Consider the following 22,598-nt stretch of genomic DNA (forward strand, 5'->3'; position numbering starts at 1 on the left):
ACCTTCATCTTTCTCAACACTGTGTGTGTGTGTGTGTGTGTGTGTGTGTGTGTGTGTGTGTGTGTGGGGGGGGGGGGGGGGGGACCAACTGTTGACAGATGGTCCAGTCTCCAAACAGAGAGAGGTATAGAAAGAGGAGAGAGGGGAGATAGATGTAGAGAGAGAGGGGGGGTGAAGAGAGAGGAGAGGGGTGAGAGAGGCGGAGAGAGATGGTGGAGAAAGAGAGTGAGGGTGCAAGTGGGAGAGATATGAGGAGAGAGCGGTTACAGAGATAGGAAGAAAGAGGTGGAGAGAGGGAGGGAGGAGAGAGAGAGTTTTCATGACGTAATGAACCATATGGCTCGTGCCGAAAGCGACAGAGAAGGGGATGAGCCTCATCCCCTTCTCCCTGTCTCTCTCTCTCTCTCTTAGTCTCACTCTCTCATCTTGGATGCATAAAAGAGGACACACTGTGACTCTAACACACACACACACACGCACACACACTGACTTGAGGATCTTGCTACTCTTCGTTGTGGAACAGGTATGTTTCAATTACTTTGTTAACAAATGCTAATATTTCAATTAAATAACAAAGATTGAATTAGGTGGCTTTAATATTTGTATTATTATTTTTAAGTTTAAAATACAATAATTGCTACAAACGTCAATTGAAAAGCTATTAACGCACTCATGCTTTTTTCAAGCACTCATGTTTATCAGTGGTCAAATTTAGTTAATAGGAATCCGACTTTCATATAGTGATTAATATATATTTATATATTCCCAAATAATAACTACAATGATTACATTCATAATACCAATAATATTTTTTAGTATTATACAAACAACAAATATTGCTTTTGGTATTTCAAATAATTATATAATTATCTGTAATTCTATTTATAGATCTATAATTATATAGATAAAGTCTAATGTTCAAAATGTGTGCATCTTTTGCGAAAACTTATGTTTTCCAAAGTTATGGATTTTTCTTCTGCTCAAACGTCAAATTTCATGAGTTTAATATTTAACTATAGATGGATAGATTAGTTGTTTAAAAACCTGTTCTGTATAGTATCCCTCTCTCTCCTTTCTCTTTCTCCACTCCTCTAACACGCACACACAAAATACACGTTTCCAGATAATGACGATAAGAATGATTATAGTAATACAATAAAATAAATTATTTGACTTAATAGCTGAAAATGACCTTTACAAAATGTGTTTACATTTTGCAACACAGGCCTATTTGTTGTCATTCGTCAAAAAAAAAGAATCATAGACAAATACAATTTATGTATGCATGATGTAGGTCCCCTGTAGAGGTGCCCAATACGTCGATCGCGATCGACCACTCAATCACAAAGGTTGTGCGGGTAGATCACGGGACATTCCAAAAAACCCTAAAAACTCTTTGCCTAAAAAAAATGGTGCTAGAGGTGGAGTATCATCTCTATTGGATTGACCAATTGTTCGACGAAAATTGTCTGTCAGACTTTGGCAAACGGTTTCAAGAATTTTCTTTACTCAAGCCAATCGCTACATTTATGTGCTATCCATTTAGGGAAGATGTTGAGGTTGATTTACTCGCATTAAAAATTGCAGGGGTGTTTCCCCTGCACACGTCCGCAGTGGAGGAAGAGATTTTGAAAGTACAAGCTGACCTTAAGTCCATGGCTCCTGGACAATTTGGGAACTTACTCACAAAGGAAAAGCACCCAAACATGAGGAAATGTGCTACCGCCTTGCCTTTTCCCACACAAAGATTATTTTGTCAAAATACCGTTCCACCATGACTGATGGTCATTTGGAAGCCGGCTTGAGACTAGCTACTGTCTAGACTATGCGACCCTGGCTGACTCCATTCAGTGCATGTCATCAGAGTATGTAATCAGTATATGTAAATAAATCGATGTTTAGCATTTTTCAGGAACCGTGTTCAGCAGCTCTGTTCAGTTTAAGCCTTTGTTGTTTTATAGCGAGGCCCTTTGTGGTCTGAGTGTCCCTGGGCCCCTCGATGGGGGCCCCCACTCTTGGTTTTTTCGGTTCGATTTCACTTGAATGATTCTAGACGTTGCGGCCGGTTGCAATTCCTCATGTGGTTCATGATGAGCGGGCTCCGACAACATGTGGGCCCTGTGTGCCGTCTGGGGGTCATCTATCGAGGGCCTCTGGGTCGGTCACAGGAGGGGCCCCTGGAGGGGCCCTGCGCGCAGAGCAGTAACTTCAATAGAAGCCCTTATTCTAACACTTTAGTATTGGTCATTTAACAATGATGTTAAAGTCTTGTACAGAAAGTTATTCATAGTAACTCCAAACCATTTCTATGCTTTAATTTAATAGTTTAAAATGACCAAGTGTTGTACGGAGGAGTGCGTGCTAGAGGAGGGCGGCGTGCGGGAGCCACGTGAGGAAGTGAAGGGGGAAGAGGAGGAGGACCGTCAACGGCTCGAGGAGGGAGACGAGGAGGAGGGAGAAGAGGAGGAGGATGAAGGGGAGGAAGATGGAGACAACAAACCCAAAAGGCGAGGGCCGAAGGAGAAGAAAATGACCAAATCCCGCATGCAGAGGTGTTTCATTATCATCATTAATTATCCATCATTCATTCATCATCTAGAGATCATCTGTTGGGTTTGATTTGAAGAAAATAATAGTTATCATTAATGTTTTATGAAGTAATGCATTAGTTATTTTCAGAGCCTTAAGTTTGGTTCTGTTCTCGGGTGGTGGTGGTGTATTAAAGTAAAATAATCTCTGCTTAAGAGATTTAAACTAGGTTTAAAATGAGATAAGGGATGGCTTAATGTTATTTAAAAAGAAGTGTCGGGTTTAACAGATGATTTACTGACCTCATAAGATAACAGAGCTGTCTCCAGCGGCGGAGGGCAGAGACTGTTGACTCTTGTTCTGCTTTCTGTTCTTTATCTGAATCGGAGGTCCGAGTTCTCCGGAGGCCAGGAGGGGGATATTTGGTATAAAGTGCACGCACACTTTAATTACTTGAACTCGCACTTTGAGTAAAGATAAAGATATGGTTCATAATGAGGTGTTTATATAATTAATTTAATTTAATACAATTAATTAAATGATTAATATAATTATCTTAGGTGGTTTATATTCTAAGATGTGCTTTATTTATCTTATATTCGATTTATTATGTTTTGTAAATGTATTGTAGCTAGAATTAAGGTTTATTTTTATTTATTTTTTTATGAGAAAGATATTGGATATGCTACATTTTGACGCTTGGGGAAAATATAATCATCACAGGCCAGCCTCGGTGGGAACCTGTCGAGGATTCAGTCAGTCCTGCTTTAATGAGCACTCAGTCCTCCTCTAATGTCGCTTTCCCACTTAAAATATATAAAATAAAATTTCCCACTAAATACATAATACAGGTTAAACTTAACATAGACTGTATGGCCAAATCCCAAAGTGAGCCCTGACTAAGCCCTGGACTAAGGACTCACGGACTTAATTGATCTCAGGTGCTAAGTGAGTGAGTGCGTGAGGCCACATCGGCTCAGATAGGTATATATGGGATTGGGACAGCACTTCACGAGAGCACATGTTACCTTGGCAACGTTTAATGACAAAGATTAAACAAACCGGCAAGACACTTGCCGGTTTGGGAATTCTCTTTTTTCTTTTTTTAATGCAATGAAGACAATTGGCAACAGCAATTTATTGATATTAGAAAAATCTAATTTTTACTTATGAATACTTCAGTATAAAGGATGTATTGAATCAGGTGATTATTGGCCTACACACACTAATCATAAGTCAGAACGGGCTTCATTTGGCTGAATTATAAAAGGTATAATTAGTACTATGAAGAGCCGTTAGGTAGCCAAAAGAGCCTCTCTTTGGTGGGCTAATCCAAATGATCCAGAAAAAGGCAGAAATTCCCATCTGGTCGTGCATTGACAGTAGAGTCGTCTTGTTGTTTACCTTCCTAATTTATGGATTTCCCTATGGTCTCCGCGGTAAACGTCACAACATTTTGAACTGTGGGTAATTCCCTTAGGTGAAGTCTACACAGTGTGGACTCAAACCCTCACGCCCTTTGGAATTCGACATTGGGACAGCCCTAAGGCCTTAATAATTTTGCGAGAAAGCACATCAACGTCCATGAGTCCGGACATTGGGATTGGGCCTATAGGACACAGGCTAAACTGACTTAACATAGACTGTAAATAATACAGGTTAAACTGACCTTACATAGACTGTATATAGTACAGGTTAAACAGACTTATCATAGACTGTATATTAGACAAGTCAATCTGACTTAACACAGACTTTATATAATACAGGTTAAACTGACTTAACATAGACTGTAATACAGGTCAAACTGACTTAATATAGACTGTATATCAGGGGTCTCAAACTCAACCTACCTGGGGGCCGCTGGAGGTAGAGTCTGGGTCAGGCTGGGCCGCATTAATTATTCAACAGAAAAAAGGAGCACAACTGACCCAATCTAAGTTAATGATTGGGCTATCATTGGATCACGTTGGCTATGGTATCGCTGACAACACGGGACATTTCATAGCGGTTGGTGGAAACCGGGACATTTTAGCGTCCTTTGGCTTTTGTCGGGACTCAAGACACGCGACTCAAAATTGGGACTGTCCCGGCAAAACCGGGACATCTGGTCACCCTATCACAAGCAATAAAAAAGCGTGGGAAGCCACTCAGCAAAAAGGTGCGTTTGACAACAACGCGTGGGCCGCACTAACACTAAACTTTGATGTCAAGTAGGGGGCCACAAAATATCATCCCGCGGGCCTCAATTGGCCCCACTCAGTTTGAGACCCCTGCTGTATATAATACAGGTTAAACCGACTTAACATACACTGTATATGATACCAGAACACTGACTTTCATTATGTTTACATTAGTGGAAACCATCTCAGCTAACGTTTTCGTCTTCTCGGAAAGATAAAAATGCATATCAGATGCGATCGAATGCATTAGCCACTTATTATATAGCACATCGTAGTATTGATCGAATACATCAATAAATCAGGTCTCAACTGTTTTGGCGTGTTTCCCCAAAAGTTAGTGGGTAAAGGGTCTATGACACCATTGACATGCAACCTAATCGAATGTAACTGACCTATTGGGAAATAAAGGTTGCAGAATGTTAAGGTTGCAGAATGATGTGGCTCATACTGCTGGAATCTGGATTCTCAGCTTACAAACGTTTTATAAATCAACATCGTTGAATCTCAACACGTAAAAGAGATATCGAGAATCTGTTTAAAGAGGAACTTCCATTTAAGTCATGAAAGGATTACAGCATAAAGAGGGAGCTCCGTTTGACAAAAGAAAAGGGGACAACTGAAGCCTAATGATGTTAAACCCCGACAGTACCCAGACAAAATGAGACCTTAAAATACTTGACAAAAGAACCCCAGCAAACAAAAGGCAGATAAATAGGGACTGCCAAGACCAACTATCCTAAACACTGCTAGCAACAAAGATCAGCAAGACCAAAACATACTTGACGTGATGACCGTGATGACCTCCGAAACAGACTGAAACAGAACAACAGATGAATTTTCAAAATCCTGAAAAGAGCTGCTTCAGCAGGTACTCCACCAGACATGGAGATTAATATTGAAAAGGTCCATCCTCCACTGGTGTCTAAGCCTAAGGATTTAACAGCCCCTCCTAGAGCAACAATAGAAAGATTCCTGGATGCAGGGTAAAAGGCGAAATGCTATGTCCCTGGCATGCAGCCAGGGACACGTTTTCTCAGAGACAAACTATGTTTTCAATCAGGATTACTCACCCCATCTACAAAATATATTAGTGAAAGTCCATGAAGTAATGAAATTGCTTGAAAAAGACATAAAGTGTGTAGCCGGTACAACAGCGTATCTCCACGTGTGCATAATACAATTTCCTCCCCTTTTGCTTGATAGATATCATAGCGAAACTTTACCAAATAATGTGAGTTACAAGCGATCTTGACAAACTCTCGGCAAACTTTTTCCAAAAGAGCACGGCACCGGAGTCAGCTGTTCGGTCCGCTTGGTGAACAGTCCGCCCTGCTAGCTCAATATCAGGGATGTTCGGATTCAGCCAGGTCTCGGTGAAAAAGAAAGCACAGCCACTTAACCAGTTTGAGTGAGAAGCCTCTGAGTCTGAGTTTGTCGATCGTGTTGACAATGAACTGAGCGTTCACTATGAACAGGCTGGGCAAAGCTGGTCGGTCCGGTGAGCTCCTTAGCCTAGCTTTGTTGCCGTCCCGCTTCCCCCGCTTTTTCTCCCTCTCGCGTCTCCGTCTGCCCCGCTTGCTGCTTCGGCTCGTTATACAGGCAGGCACCGATGTACGGAGCAGCTCCTCCGGTATAGCAGATGGGGGGGGGTGGAATGTAGTTTGTGTTCGGAATATTCAAGATGTGCAGTCAGTTGTAAGTTATGTTCGTTCCCAGTTTAAGGGAAAGGCTCACAGCGCAGAAAGTAAACGTTACAAGAAACACCAAAAGAACTGCAACTAGGGGGAGAGCTCCGAGCCGCTGCGACTGTACTCGCCGCCAACTTGAATTGAACGCTTTGCTGGTGTGCAAATTTACACCACAGAGAAGTTGTAAACATTATGAGTGTCAGGCAAGTCAAGCTTTGATGCAGCCGACCCCGAGTCTGATACCGAATCGAGTCTGATACAGAATCAAGTCAGTCCAAACAGTTGGAGCCAAAACACTGTCGCAACCAGGAGCGGAATAGGACGTTTCATTGGTATGTAGTTTTGTTGTGGTTATTTCAGATGTATCGTTAGTACATCACAATTATTTTTGTTGTATCTTGTATCTGTATCTACATTCGCTGTACGTTATCCTTCCGCTATTTTATATGAACTATTGAATTTGTAATACATTTTGTGTCTTAGATCAATAATATGCCCCATGCAATGATGTTGCATCAGGAGTTATTTGCTTTATTATTAAACACTATTTGTTGTTCAGGACTTATTGTTCTCATTAGGTTGTAAGACGAATGAAGCAACTTCCAGTCCACCCTACATGCATGGTGCAACAACCAGGCCTAAATCCTTAGTACTTGAATCCCTATAGACTGCAGAACATAAACAACATACTTAGAGCGGACTATGAACCTTTGAGGCATAGGACAGAAGCAGGGCCAGCACTATGTGAAATTACGCCCTAGGCAAGATCTCAAACCCCGGGGGGGCGGGGATTTGCCACCCTAGGCAATCGCCTAGTTCGCCTATAACTAGCGCCGGCCCTGGACAGAAGAATATGTATGTTTTTAATGAGATACAACTGTCTTGAATGGAATTGAAACAGTAATGTTTCATTATACCATATCATCCAAACACTTCACAGAAGCATCCCTGGATATACACAGTAAACACTGTTTTCAACAGGATTGGTAATAAATCCTCTCCATACAGGTGTTGGAACTTGTCCTATAACAGCTTTGTCAGCTGGTGCTACTTGGGACAGAATGTCAGGGAGGTCATCCCGTTGTGTATTGTGCTCCGGATACGCCAGGAGGTTCCTGATCTGGCTGGACAGTATGTTTCCGGTCGCCCCTTGACTGAAGCAGGAGACATGGGGGGCAACTACCTCCTTCTTTGGGGCTTTTTTCATACTGGGATGACAGGTCTGCAGGGATGGGGATCGTCTTCAACAAATGGTGATGGGTCCTCAGCATTTGTTGGGTCCTGGGTGTTTTATTTTTTTCTTTATTCCATGAACATGTAGTACATGGGGCAATAATTATAGAAATGTTTTTCTTCTTCTATTCAAAGATAAAACCTTTTTGTTTTTTACAACTTACTGTATATACGGTGTGTTTTGATTGGCTTTGTTGCGCCTTTCCCCTTCCTGGACTTGGGGAACACAACCTTGAATTCCTGCAGTTGTAGCTTGCAGTCCTACCTTTCATTGTAGGCTTATGATCGCCAAATACAACCTAGGCAAGGCAAGGCAAGGCAACTTTATTTATATAGCACTTTTCATACACAAGGTAGACTCAAAGTGCTTCACATATAAACATTGTCATACAATTAAATAAAATAATAGGTAAGTAAATGAAAAACATATACAAAAAATAGAAAGTTAAAAAGGCATTTTAGTATTAAAATAGAAAATAAAGGCAAAGTTAAAAAAGCTTTTTAGAAAGTGCAATGTATTTAAGATTTAGCAGAAAGCTATAGCAAACATAAAAGTCTTCAGTCTTGTTTTAAAGGTGCTCAGAGTTGGGGCAAGTCTTAAATCCTCTGGGAGTTTATTCCAGCTATTTGTTGCGTAGTAACTAAATCCTGCTTTCCCATGTTTTGTGTTTACTCTGGGGATAATTAACAGATTGGTCTCAGAGCTTCTTAGTGGTCTAAAAGGCTGATGTAGTGGAAGCATATCAGTTAAATATTTTGGGCCTAAACCATGTAGGGATTTATAGGTAAGCAACATGATTTTAAAATCAATTCTCTGACCTACAGGAAGCCAATGTAACGATTTCAGAATTGGTGTAATATGATCAAATTTTTTGGTCTTTGTTAGAACTCTAGCAGCAGCATTCTGAACAAGCTGAAGCTTCCTCAGAGTTTGTTTTGGGAGACCTGTAAGGAGACCATTGCAGTAATCAAGCTTACTAGTGATAAAGGCATGTACAAGTTTTTGTAAGTCTTCGGTGGACATGAGCCCTCTAAGTCTTGCTACATTTTTAAGGTGATAATATGCAGATTTTGTAACTGATTTGATGTGACTTTCGAAATGTAAATCAGAATCCATGATAACCCCTAGATTTATAAGTAAATTGAAATTATAAGTTAAGTTGAATAAATTGAAATTGTCAATAAAGCCCCTTCCTCTTTCATTGCAGACTCTGGAAAGCCATGTATTCAGTGCAAGTAGACGACTGAATCTGTTTATTCCCCTGTCAACTGCTGGTATGGGTCCACTGATGAATGACTTGATGTGTATTTTGTCCAGTGTATCCAATAGATCAGTGTAATCCCTCTTCAGAAGTTCTGACTGTTCTCTTTGAATATCATTAGATCCTGCATGCACAATAATCTGTGATATTTTGGGGTTTTCCAATATGATTTTGGCTAGTTTATAGTTGATATCACTAACCATTCCATATGGGAAGATGCATGTTTTGATCTTCTTACCGGTTATATCCTTGATAGTTGAGTCTCCAATAATCAGAGTGTCTGGTTCATCTGCTTTCTCTGAGATGGGCCCTTGTTGGACGGTGGCAGACACATGCGCAGCCCGCCTCCGTGGCGACTGGTTGTTCCGTCTCTGTCCGCACTGTCCGTCCGGATGCATCTCGGGGCTCAGGGGTGCATGGGTGGCAGGCGCGTTCGTGGACTCTTGAAGTGGCAGGAACGGGTTCTTCAGTGGCAGGGTTAATTTCAGTGACGGGCTAATCCGGCTGATACATGTAACTTTAGCTTTGGGTAGCTTAGCATTTGGCGTTGAGTGAACTTGTTGATTCACTTTGGTATGTTGTTTTGGCTTAGCGCCGACTCTGTGCCAGTGAGACGCAGCTGGAACTGTCTCTCTCTTGTCCAGCTTCGGGAAGGATACAGTGTAACTTTGGTCATCTTGCTGTATCTGAGTGAGCTCAGCAAACTCACCCATCGGCACTGTATCCTGTAGGAGTCCTTTGCAATTTTCTAATGCTGCTAGTCTCATTTCAAATAAAGCCAATGTCTGTTGCAGTTTGGTGCAGTCTGTGCATTTCCCAGTCTCCGTGCCAGAGATATCCGAATACAGAGGCATGTTGGCGATAGGAAAGTCCAAGGCTTTTTCTGCGGTCTGATCCGGGAGTAAAAAGTGCCAAAATGTATTGTTGAATCGAGCGATTGAGGACGACGGAAACAAACTATATACTGTTAGGTAAATAAAATAAGATAAAGTAGATCTGAACGAATTAAGTAGTTTTTTCCAATGCCTAGCGGAGCTTCGGGAAACATGACCTCTCTCTCTGCTGCCCTGTTCGCCTACAATTATAGAATGTCAGAAGTCAATGATCCATTTCAAGCTAAGTCATTGTGGTGTTTGAATATGTTATTTGTTCATTGTTTAGTAATTCTCTAGTATTGAATATTTGCCGTGACCATGTACAAGGCCTAATAACATTACGGTAACATTACAGCTTCTATAATTATGAATCCAAATCGACACAATACCTTTGGGGAACAAGTTAGCCAAGGTATAATACTACAGCTGATGAACCAAAACATAAAAGCACAATGATGGGAGCTAGAAAGTTAACCGAGACCTACCAAAACGTTAAACACATTCGCTATCTTTCGCAGTGTACCGCTCAGCTACGACAGACTCAACTAACAATCGTTAGTAGCTGTTGTTTGAAGAAATCCAGAACTAATAAAGCATACTTACAGGTTGGATCCTACAGGTTGGGCCAACAAAGTTGGAACTGCCTGTCAATAGGACTGACCGTGGCGAAGTCACTGCATCATACGGTGCCCGGTTCTCAGTTATACAGTATGAGGCGAACACAAAGCAAGGCTGTGGCTGTACTGCGGAGAATGTGGTCAAAGTGAATTGTAACCACTCATTCTTCATGTCGTCTTCTTTGGGAATCTTCGTTTCGCACCGGGAACATCTTCTTGAGATGAGGGGCTAACCGAACACCACCAGCAACTGCTGTAAACAGCTTTGTGTGTGGCTGTGGCTAACAGCCTGGAGGCGTGAAATCTGCACTTCAGCACCGCTCAATGCATTGTCTGACACTATTACAGAAGTAAAGTTTGAGTGTAAACTAGCTGTTTCACGCACATATTGAGGGTGGGCACGAATACTCCCCCTGGCTCGGATTTAGATTTTTCTTACTCAGCTGACGTTAAACATGTATACCTACGTCATATGGCATTGTTATTAGTTTGTTGACTTGGAGCACCTCAGGAAAAAAGCATGCGCGCGACTTACTTTAGCACGTGTGCAATTTACTAACGCACGCGTGCTTTATAAAAAATGACTCCCTTAGGTTAATTAAAAAATACAAATTCAATACTATAATAAGGTGGTTGATATTGAAAGGTTTGAGATTTGGTTTATAATAAGGTTTTTCATATTAAAGGTTTGCTTAAAGGTCCCATTGCATGAAAATGTCACTTTGTGAGGTTTTCTTATATTAATGTGAGTTCCCTAGCCTGCCCCAGTAGCTAGAAATGGCGTTAGGTGTAAAACGAGCACTAGGTATCCTGCTCCGCCCCAAAAATGAAAGCTCAGCTCCAATTTCGAATTTGGCCCCATATGTCGTCATAAGGGGCCAAATTACCTCCCATTTCTCTGCCTTGACCGCCCAGAGAATTTGGCCCGCCAATGAGACAATGAGCTAAGAACGTGTGAGCGCCACATGTGTGTGTGTGTGTGTGTGTGTGTGTGTGTGTGTGTGTGTGTGTGTGTGTGTGTGTGTGTGTGTGTGTGTGTGTGTGTGTGTGTGTGTGTGTGTGTGTGTGTGTGTGTGTGTGGTGTGAATACAAACACTATCGCAAGTACATTTCTTTATTTGGATAACCGTTCTATTTCCCCAACGAGACTCGTAGTGGGGGTTATCTCAGCCATGGTTGAGAAGGAATTTGGGGAAAGGAACTTTGGCTTTGACTCCCTAAAGTACGTGAACCACGTCATGGAGCAGAAAGGGATTGTTGCCCACGGTTGTCTCCCGCCCGAGCCCCGCTGCCCGCTGCCCGTTGCCCGCTGCTGAGGCACCACCGCTGGGAGCGCTCGGTGCTGCCCGCTGCCGAGGCGGTAGTTCCTCGGCAGCGGGCAGCGAGGCTCCCGTGGGAGACATCATGGTCAATAATCGCGGGTAACAATCCCTTTCTCCTCCATGTCGCGGTTCAGTCTACTTCAGATTGATGTGGAAGTGGAAGAACCAGAGACGTGGGAGAACCCAACACAGTTGTTTGAGATTCATAATATCACCTGGAGGAGCACACAGCTTTTGGCCTTGGTAATATTTATTATATGATATAGATATCTATGCATAATATGATATTATTTAGATATAGAGCTCCAGGACTGCCGACAGAGCAACCGGAGTGTCTAGAATATTTACAGAACACGGCCAAAAGCTGTGTGCGCCTCGCTATTGAGATACATCCACTGTAAACACGAGCGCATGGTACCGTGGCCGCAAGCTGCTCAGGGCCACACCCCCATCTACCACCTTGATCTACCTCTAAAAAGCGACACGTTTGTCGAAATCTCATTGTGGGACTTGCTTGTAGTGGCTGTAATTTTGTACCAAGGCCGAATTTCTTGAACAACTTCAAGTACTTTATTAGGGGCCCACTAACAGCTATATAAAAGCATTCATAAAGTAGCATACAAGGGGACCTTTAAAGTAGGCTATGGTTCAACATTGAGGTGGTTAATAATAACATGTTTAAGGTAAGCTCTTGTTTTACACTGAGGTGGTTAATAATAACATGCTTAAAGTAAGCTCTGTTTTAACACAGAGGTTGTTAATAATAACATGTTTAAAGTAAGCACTGGTTTAACACTGAGGTGGTGTCCATTCAAAGATTCAAGATGCGTCGGATGAAGGCCAACGCCCGGGAGAGGAACCGGATGCATGGGCTGAATGACGCTCTGGAGGGGCTGCGGCGCGTGGTGCCGTGCTATTCCAAGACACAGAAGTTGTCCAAGATCGAGACCCTGCGCCTAGCCAAGAACTACATCTGGGCCCTGAGCGAGGTCCTGCACTCGGGCAAGGCCCCCGACCTGCTCTCCTTCGTCCAGGCCCTCTGTAAAGGTGAACCAACAACACATTAATAAAATAATATAGATAGAGACAGACCAGGGGCCTGTACTACGAAGCTCGATTAGAGGGTTAGCGAGGTATGTTGAGCTGAAAGCCTGGGTTAGCTGTACCACGAAAGTCGATCTCTTTAAGCGTTGCTGTATCACCATGGTGACTTACGCTCGCAACCAAACCTGGTCGGGAGCAGCTTTTCAGCTCATGCTGCGTTCGAGTATTCTCTGCGAACCGACTCGGATCTCGGATCTGACGCCACGCCCACACGCGTTTTATTATTTCGCTCGGTCGTTGGAGAAAAACATGGACGCCACCCGGAAAGCTGTTGTCGCAGTAGCATTGGCAGAGCACCAAGCGCTCCAAAATAAGTAGGCTATAGGCCTTTGGCAGAGATACGGACGCAGCTCTGGTTGCCATGGCGGCGCGCACGGTCGCAGCGGCTTATAACGGCTCTTCCCTTTCGGTGCTTTATTTGTTTTTTATGCTTTTATTTACGTTTTTGTTTGTGTCTACTACGCAAGGAAACAATTGCTACAGTAGACAGGCTTTACTGGACGTGGGTTTTCACAGAAAATCACCGGTCACAGCCGACTTTCATTGCCACAACAACATCCCGGACGAGATAGCGAGACCACCAGGCTCTCCGTGGATCGTCATCAGCTGCGGCAGGCGGCGCCGACGGAGAAGGGAGAGGAAGCAGAAGCGGGGACGTCGCTCCGGCCTCCTGGCAAGACTGAGGAAAGACCCACATAAGCCTCCTCTACCGAGTATGTTCCTCTCCAACGCAAGATCTCTGACACACAAAATGGACGAGCTGGAACTACTCGCCAACGGTAACCGCTATGTACGAGACTGTTGCGTGTCTGTAATATCCGAGACATGGCTTCACCCGTCGATCCCGGACGCAGCCGTACAGCTGGGGGGGCGCACCGTCCACCGCTGGGATCGCAACAAAGACTCCGGTAAGAGCAGAGGAGGTGGTTTGTGCATCTTTATACACAACAGCTGGTCTATAAATACAACAACTATAGACACACACTGCTCCCCGGACTTAGAGTACATTACAGTTAAATGTCGCCCATTTTTTCTGCCCAGAGAGTTAACAGTAGTGCTAATCACGGCTGTTTACATTCCTCCCGATGCCAACGTTGGCATAGCTCTCTCTCTACTGCTAAAAGCCATAAACACTCAGCAGCGTGCTCACCCCGACGGTGTTCACATCATAGCCGGTGATTTTAATCAGGCAAACTTAAAGTCTGTCCTGCCGAAGTTTTATCAGCACGTGAAGTGTCCGACCAGAGGGAAAAACACATTGGACCATGTTTACACCAACATTAAACATGCTTACAGAGCCATACCACTACCTCACTTAGGCCAGTCAGACCACCTCTCTCTGCTCCTTACCCCTGCATACACCCCTCTCAGGAGAAGTGCACCACTACAGACCAAAACCATCACCACGTGGCCTCAGGATGCACTTTCCCAACTACAAGACTGTTTCCTACACACTGAGTGGGATGTTTTTAAACACCAGGACCTGGCTGTCCACACAGAATCTGTACTTTCCTACATCAAGTTCTGTGTGGGAAACGTCACAGTGGACAAACGCATTCGTGTGTTCCCCAATCAGAAGCCCTGGATGACCAGCCAGGTCCGGACGCTCCTCAAGGTCCGCAACACCGCCTTCAGGTCTGGAGACAGAGAGCAGTACAGCGCTGCTAGAGCCGACCTGAGGAGGGGAATTAAGAAGGCAAAGGCGGACTACAGGAGGAAAATAGAGGATCACCTCTCTGAAAACAACCCACGGCAGGTGTGGCAAGGCATTCAACAGTTGACAAACTACAGGGGACACAACACCACAACTGTGAACTCAAGTATCTCGCTGGCAGAAGAACTGAACTTCTTCTTTGCCCGCTTCGAGACATCAAGGACATCACAGACCTCAGCTTCATCACCACCCGAGCCCCCACCAGCTCACAGCACCCACTCACTGACTGTACAGGTGCAGGATGTGAGACGTGTGCTTAGTGGAGTCAACCCCAGGAAAGCTGCCGGACCAGACGGACTTCCTGGGAAGGTCCTCAAGGGCTGTGCTGACCAGCTCTCACAGGTCTTCACAACAATTTTCAACCTCTCCCTGACACAGGCCTTCATCCCAGCCTGTCTGAAGTCCTCCACCATCATCCCCGTACCCAAGAAATCGGCACCGGTCACTCTAAATGACTACCGCCCAGTAGCACTCACACCCATCATTATGAAGTGCTTCGAGCGGCTGGTCCTACACCACATAAAAGCCTTCCTCCCCCCCACCTTAGATCCTCACCAGTTCGCTTACAGAGCGAACAGATCCACCGAGGACGCCATTGCCATAGCCCTTCATGCTGCGCTGAGTCACCTGGAACACCGGGAGAGCTACGTCAGGATGCTCTTCATTGACTACAGCTCAGCCTTCAACACCATCATCCCGGCTATCCTGGTCTGCAAACTGTCAGCTCTGGGTCTCGATCCGCTCACCTGTTCCTGGATTAGTGACTTCCTCACAAATCGACCCCAGAAGGTGAAACTCGGTCCCCACTTCTCCTCCACCCGCACCCTCAGCACAGGCTCTCCACAGGGGTGTGTGCTGAGCCCACTCCTCTACTCTCTGTACACCTTCGACTGCAGTCCCACCCACCTCAGCAACACCATAGTGAAGTTCGCGGACGACACAACGGTGGTTGGACTGATCTCAGAGGGAGACGAGTCTGCCTACAGGGATGAGATCCTGAAGTTAACATCGTGGTGTTCAGACAACAACCTGGCATTGAACATCGCAAAAACTAAGGAGATCATCCTGGACTTCAGGAAAAGCAGAGCAGACCCGGCTTCCCTCTACATCAACGGTGACTGTGTAGAGAGAGTCCACACCTTCCGCTTCCTGGGCACCATGATCTCTGCTGGCCTCTCCTGGACTGCCAACACAGCGGCGGTCGTCAAGAAGGCTCAGCAGCGGCTTCACTTCCTCAGGGTGCTCAGGAGGAACAACGTGGGAGAGAAGCTGCTGGTGACCTTCTACCGCTCCACCATCGAGAGTCTTCTGACGTTCTGTATCTCAGTGTGGTTTTCACAGTGCACTGAGGCAGAGCGGAAGAAACTCCAGGGAGTGGTAAACACCGCACAGAGGATCACTGGCTGCCCCCTCCCCTCCCTGAAGGACATATACATCTCCCGCTGCCTAAGCAGAGCGGAGAGAATCATAAAGGACAGCTCCCACCCTGGCTTTCACCTGTTTGACCTGATGCCCTCTGGCAGGCGCTATAGGTCCATCAGAACCAGGTCTTCACGGTTCAGAGACAGCTTCTTCCCTAAAGCTGTATCCACCCTGAACACACACATGCACTGACCCCCGACTGACTGACCACCCCCTAACCTCCCACTGCTGTATTGTACTTTACTTTATTTTACTTTATTATTTATTTTACATTATTTACATTTCTATTTGGTATACTGTTGTTCTTGTTCTATTTATATATTATTTATTTTCTCGAATGCACCAATTGGGAAAGCTTACTAAAAATTTCGTTGTACTTCACTCGTGCAATGACAATAAAAGGCTTTCTATTCTATTTCTATTCTATTCTATTCTAGTAAGGTATTGCAGTAATACGAGTGATTGAAATTGCCATTTAAACCACCAAAGTGGTCCAAGCACAATGAAAACAGTTCATACTTCAAGTCACACCAGGCGCAGCCATCTTGAATTCTGTCTCAGAATTTTGCTCGGTCACCACTGAGTTCAACCGAGATGGCGAGTTCGCCGTCCGAGGAAAAGGGGCGTGTTTGTGCATGTCGCTAGGCAACGTCCTCGGACCTCCGAGACGGATGAATATTAAAACGCACCATTAGTCTACCCGGAGATCGGCTACTTATATCGGCGTGCGCAGCTTCCTAGCCCCTCCTCCGATAATGGAGTCACCATTTGTGGGTGTTCCCGTGGACCCCGGCGCACTTATCGTACAGGCGTCTCTCCGGAGACAGAGGGTTTTTCGGGACAGAACCGATCCCTTGGCATTGTCTGACGATATTCTTTATGAGAGATACAGATTCTCATCAGAGGGTATTCTTTATTTGATCTTCCTTGTTGGACCGTATGTAGTCAATGCTACACAAAGAAGCCGTGCACTTACTAGCCGCGTTTACATGGACACATCTGATCCGCATAGATTTCTATGCGGAATAGAAAATGATCATATATACGCCTCCTTCGGAATACAATTATCTGTTCGGCATAGAATTCTATGCCGAATAGAAGAGGTGGTGTTGTCCGTTTTAATCGTCATGTATACACTTATTACGAACAGATTGGGGTTTAGCTGCAGTAGTTCGCAATTGGTCCACTGGGCTCCGTTGGTACTTTTATGCACACCGAACTTGACTGCTGTCAAGGAAAGTGGATTTATTGCCTGATTCACGTCTTTGTTCGTAAGTAGTCCGGTAAGCGTGTCCGGTTGCTAAGCGACGGGACATGGGTGTTTATTAATGACGTGTTCGCGTATTGTAGTGCCCGCGCGCGTCCGAGATAACTGTAAATGAGTAGGCTACTACTACTTTTGCAGGCTGAACGTTAAAATACTTCTTAACTTAGAGAGACCACTCTCTCCCACCAGTCTTGGCTGCGGACTCGCATTCAAATTCCTCTTGTTTGCGGCGGAGGTGGGGGTAAATATAAAGATCGGACGTAGCTGAGAAAAGCTCTCTCCTGCTGTGCTTTCCTTAAAATCAAATTCACAATGCCAAATAGTGATAAGACGTCCATTATGTCGCCGCCGGTCCAGAGATGTGTCAGGTGTGAGAGTCATAACGGACACTTTTGTTACTGCCATGTATACAGTAGGGGATCACATTTTAGGAACAGATCTATTCCGCATAGAAATCTATGCGGATCAGATGCGCCATGTAAACGCGGCTAGTGTTGCGCAGTGTGTCTGTGTTTCAAGTTCGAAGGTGGCCCCGCACGTTCAACGTACATTAACCTATAGTCAAGTGCCGTGTTGTCCATTATCCCTTATATAACCGCTATGTCAGTGACACAATTAGGCCTAGGCATAATTTATTCTACAAATTCATATTATAGCTGTGAGAATTGTTGAGAAAAATCACCTCCATATTCGGAAAACCAAATCATAGGCTAAATTCACCTGAAATTATTCAAATGGATGCTTACAACTTAACACATTGAATAATATTTTTATATTTATTTTTGACTTGGCCCCATGTTCGTAGGAGCAAACATGGGGCCCCACATATATGGGGGTAAAAGGGATGATGATACATAATATTTTTTAGACAATATGCAGAATCTTTTCACTTACGAATTAACACGTCGGCTATTTTTTGCCAGCACGCCACCCTAGCCATATTATGGGCAACCGTGTTCCCCTTGGCTGTGATTTGTACTTTGAATTCCTCGCAGGAGTTCATAATAATACACTGCTCGCCTTGGATGAAATACACCGCTCTCGCACGATTTATTTTGAATAAGGGTGAGTCAAATGACACCAGAAACGCCCCTTTAATGTGAACGCGCATTGAACCTAAAGCGGAAAACCTGGTTCAACTAATTGAATCTAAAGTGAGCGTTGTGGTACCATTTAACTCTGATTGCGAGTTGCGGCTCTGTCGAGCCAGGTTTTCCCAAGAAAGCCTGGGTATGTTCAGCGAGGTTTGTGGTATACCCCCCAGGCCCTCTGTAAAGGTGAACCAACAACACATCTTACTATCCTAACAAGTTACTCCTCCACACTTGGTCAAGTGCGCATGTGCCAAGCATCCCGCAGCTCACACACACACACACACACACACACAGCACGCACGCACACACCGCACGCAGGCACGCACACATACACACCGCATAAACACACATCTCACGCACATGCACGCATAAACATGCATGTACAGACACACACCACACACACACGCGTGTGGACGCAGACGTTGCAAGACAACGGCAAGATCGAGATAACAGCCCCGCCTTTGACACACACTCCCAGCTGAGACATTATGTCTATAGACTACACTTTTTGCAAAACTGTATTTATTTTTTATCTATTACACACCTCCTTGAGCAGCAATTCCTGGTAGGTTGTTTATTTGATCATATAAAAAATATATATATGATAAGATATTCTCAAAAATCAATTTTCTTTTTTTCTCATGTGTGGCTCTAATCCTCTTCCATAGGTTGCTGCCTTAGCTGTTGTTAAACTTTGTTTATTTCACTAAGGTGCTTCTGTAAATGAATAGAACTTTAAGCAACTTTTTTCAGCAACTAACCAATAGTAGTTGCCATCCATTTGTTAAATGTCAACGCACTTTCATCCCTGAATAACAGTTTATTGTTCTGTAATGTGCAAAGTAAACAATGTACAAAGTAAATAAGATGCAAAGTCAAACCGGAGAAGTGATTCCGGAAATGATTTTGTTAGAGATAGATAGATAATAGAAAAAAATATTGGATGGGCTACGGAGAGGGTCTCCAACAGGCTCTCTGGCTACGAAGAGCATAGTATGCCTTGAAACTATGCTTCGCAGTGTGCCTTGCGAAACCCAGTATGCCTTTCAAAACAGTTTGTGATTGGTCGATGAAACACAACCAGGAACGCCTAATGGACGTTCTTGTGTCATGAAGGAAACACCCAAGCCTGCAGCTGGACCCTTCTCATAAATGGACTCATTTTATAATATAATCAAATGCTCACACACTAGCTGCTTTCAGACACACGTGTAAGTCCTGATATTCTCCTGATGGGCTGTATGTGTGAACAACATCCTGACATTTGTACCCTTTTCTCCATAGGAAATGTCAATGACCTTATATGTGAATGAGGAGTAGAAAGTCAGTATTTCTCACACCACTTGAGTGAGCGTTTTGATGACGCTTCTGCATGTCATTGAGTTCCCCCCTAAATGATAATCAGCCTGTTGCCTTTTGTTCGCTGGATGGTTGAAAAATATTTTTGAGTCATTTGCGGTGAATGCTAAAAGATAGGTCGTATCATACATGTATACATCATACAATAGATTACAATAGATGAGTTCACAGCTGCACGCGTATATAGAAAATGTTTTTTTTGAATTATTATTATTGACAACAGTTAGCCGAACATTATAGGGATTAGGGTCCCGTCCTTCCACTCCCTGTTTTCTCAATTAAACACAGAAATAAACTACTTTTGCCCAGTGTTTGTTATATGTGAAATGAAGCAAAAAAATAATATTTTTTTGCTCTCTTTCTCCGGTAATGCAGTCGTTCCCGACGCTTTTCATCTTTGTTGTTTCTTCTATTTGTCTCTAACTCATGCTCCAATCATTCATCGATCGATGCTTCGGATTTTGTGGATGCAACGGTCAACATAGAGACTGACCTGAGCTGCTGTCCTCTATCCAGGCCCTCTGTAAAGTTTAGCTAACACATTAACTCATATAACATGTCATGTGCAAATTGCTAAATTAATGCAAAATAATAATAGAAAGATATTATTGTGGTGTTACTTCATATATCTGTGGCTTCTGGTAAGCCTTCTTCCATGGGTGGCTCTGTAATAGCCGTCTGTTCAACATTGTTTCATCAAAATATATGTTGCATCATTCTAGCAACATTTAAGATCATCGCGATGAGTTCTGCCCGTTCTGCCTCCATTTTGTCTGTGGTCAAACCAAAAGAAACTACAGTGACAGCAGCCACAATTATCCCGCCTCTTGCGAGTTTAGACCCTACGTCATATCCCGCCCCTTGCAAGCCCACCACCTTAAACCCCCTGTTGATTCTACTGATGTCTAAATGACATTGATGTCTGCATATAAAGCATCAAGTGTGAATCACCCTCAGGGTCGAATCTCCTGCGAACAAATGTGACAAAAATGTGGACGACATGTGTCCTCCGCATTTGGCTGTCCTCTATCCAGGCCCTCTGTAAAGTTTAGCTAACAAATTAACTCATATAACATGTCACGTGCAAATTGCTAAATTAATGCAAAATAATAATAGAAAGATATTATTGTGGTGTTACTTCATATATCTGTGACTTCTGGTAAGCCTTCTTCCATGGGTGGCTCTGTAATAGCCGTCTGTTCAACATTGTTTCATCAATATATATATTTTTTCCTTTAATTCCATTTTTTCCGCGACTGAGCTAAGCTGTCTGTCTGTTTGACTAACCTGGCTGTCTGACCATCGGTCTGTCTGCAGGGTTGTCTCAGCCTACCACCAACCTGGTGGCCGGGTGTCTCCAGCTCAACCCCAGGACCTTCCTCCCAGAGCAGAGCAGTGACCCTCACCTCCAGGGGGGGGGTTCCTACTCCTTCCAGGGTCCCGGTCTGACCCCGGGTCTGCCCAGCCCCCCATATGGTCATCTGGACTTCTCCCACGGGGCCAAGCCCCTGAGCTACGTGTACGACGGCCCCCTCCTCACAGACTGCTCCAGCCCCGCCTTCGACGGCGCCCCCCTCAGCCCGCCCCTCAGCGTCAACGGGAACTTCTCCTCCTTCAAACAGGAAGTGGCGGCAGGGGACTTCCCCTTCGGTCTGCAACACTACGGCCCCCTGTTGTACGCACCTACCCACCCCCTCGACGGACTGATGGGGTTCGACGGCCACGCCCCCCACGAGAGAAACCACGCCCCCCGTGAGAGAAGCCACGCCCCCCACGAGAGATGCATGACTACACTGAATGCCATCTTTCACGAGTCATGAGAACCATATCGAGACGAGGGGGGGGGGGGAGTTAGACAATTTAGACCTATAAACATAGTTAGTCCAGTTAGACCTGAGTCCTATAGAGATAAGGTTAATCCACTTAGATCAGAGTGCTATGTTAAATATAGTTAGTCCAGTTAGACCAGAGTTCTATAGAGACATAGTTAGACTAAAGTCCTATAGTGACATAGTTAGACCAGAGTCCTACAGAGACAGAGTTAGGCCAGCGTCCTATAGAGACAGAGTTAGATCAGAGTCCTATCGAGACAGAGTTAGACCAGAGTTCTATAGAGACATAGTTAGACTAAAGTCCTATAGAGACAGAGTTAGACCAGAGTCCTATAGAGACAGAGTTAAACCAGAGTCCTATAGAGACAGAAGTAGACCAGAGTCCTGCAGAGACAAAGTTAGACCAGAGTCCCAAATACACTGATTTAGACCAGAGTCCTATAGAGAGAGTTAGACCAGAGTCCTATAGAGACAGAGTTAGACCAGAGTCCTATAGAGACAGAGTTAAACCAGAGTCCTATAGAGACAGTTAGGCCAGCGTCCTATAGAGACAGAGTTAGACCAGAGTCAGAGTTAGACCAAAGTGCTATAGAGACAGAGTTAGACTAGAGTCCTATAGAGACAGTTAGACCAGAGTCCTACAGAGACAAAGTTAGACCAGAGTCCCAAATAGACAGATTTAGACCAGAGTCCTATAGAGACAGAGTTAGACCAGAGTCCTATAGAGACAGAGTTAGACCAGAGTCCTATTGAGAGAGTTAGACCAGAGTCCTATAGAGACAGAGAAGGGCCAGAGTCCCATAGAGACAGAGTTAGACCAGAGTCAAAGTTAGACCAGAGTCCTATAGACAGAGTTAGACCAGAGTCCCGTAGGGTCAAAGTTAGACCAGAGTCCTATAGACAGAGTTAGACCAGAGTCCTATAGAGATCGAGTTAGACCAGAGTCCTATAGAGACAGAGTTAGACGAGATTCAGAGTTAGACCAGAGTCCTATAGACAGAGTTAGAACAGAGTCCCGTAGGGTCAAAGTTAGACCAGAGTCCTATAGACAGAGTTAGACCAGAGTCCTATAGAGATCAAGTTAGACCAGAGTCCTATAG

The 22,598-nt window shown here is 44.3% G+C and overlaps 1 protein-coding gene across 1 annotated transcript; it reads left to right on the top strand.

The window, feature by feature from the left end:
• Positions 1-372: 372 nt before the first annotated feature.
• On the top strand, positions 373-22,352 carry neurod1 (neuronal differentiation 1). Its single transcript, XM_060040520.1, has 4 exons — positions 373-523; positions 2,326-2,552; positions 12,524-12,753; positions 20,984-22,352. Exons 1-4 carry the CDS (start codon positions 431-433, stop codon positions 21,484-21,486), a joined length of 1,053 nt encoding a protein of 350 aa, XP_059896503.1. The 5' UTR covers positions 373-430; the 3' UTR covers positions 21,487-22,352.
• The last annotated feature ends 246 nt before the right edge of the window (positions 22,353-22,598 follow it).

The sequence above is a fragment of the Gadus macrocephalus genome, chromosome 20, assembly GCF_031168955.1.
Source record: "Gadus macrocephalus chromosome 20, ASM3116895v1".
Taxonomy (NCBI): domain Eukaryota; kingdom Metazoa; phylum Chordata; class Actinopteri; order Gadiformes; family Gadidae; genus Gadus; species Gadus macrocephalus.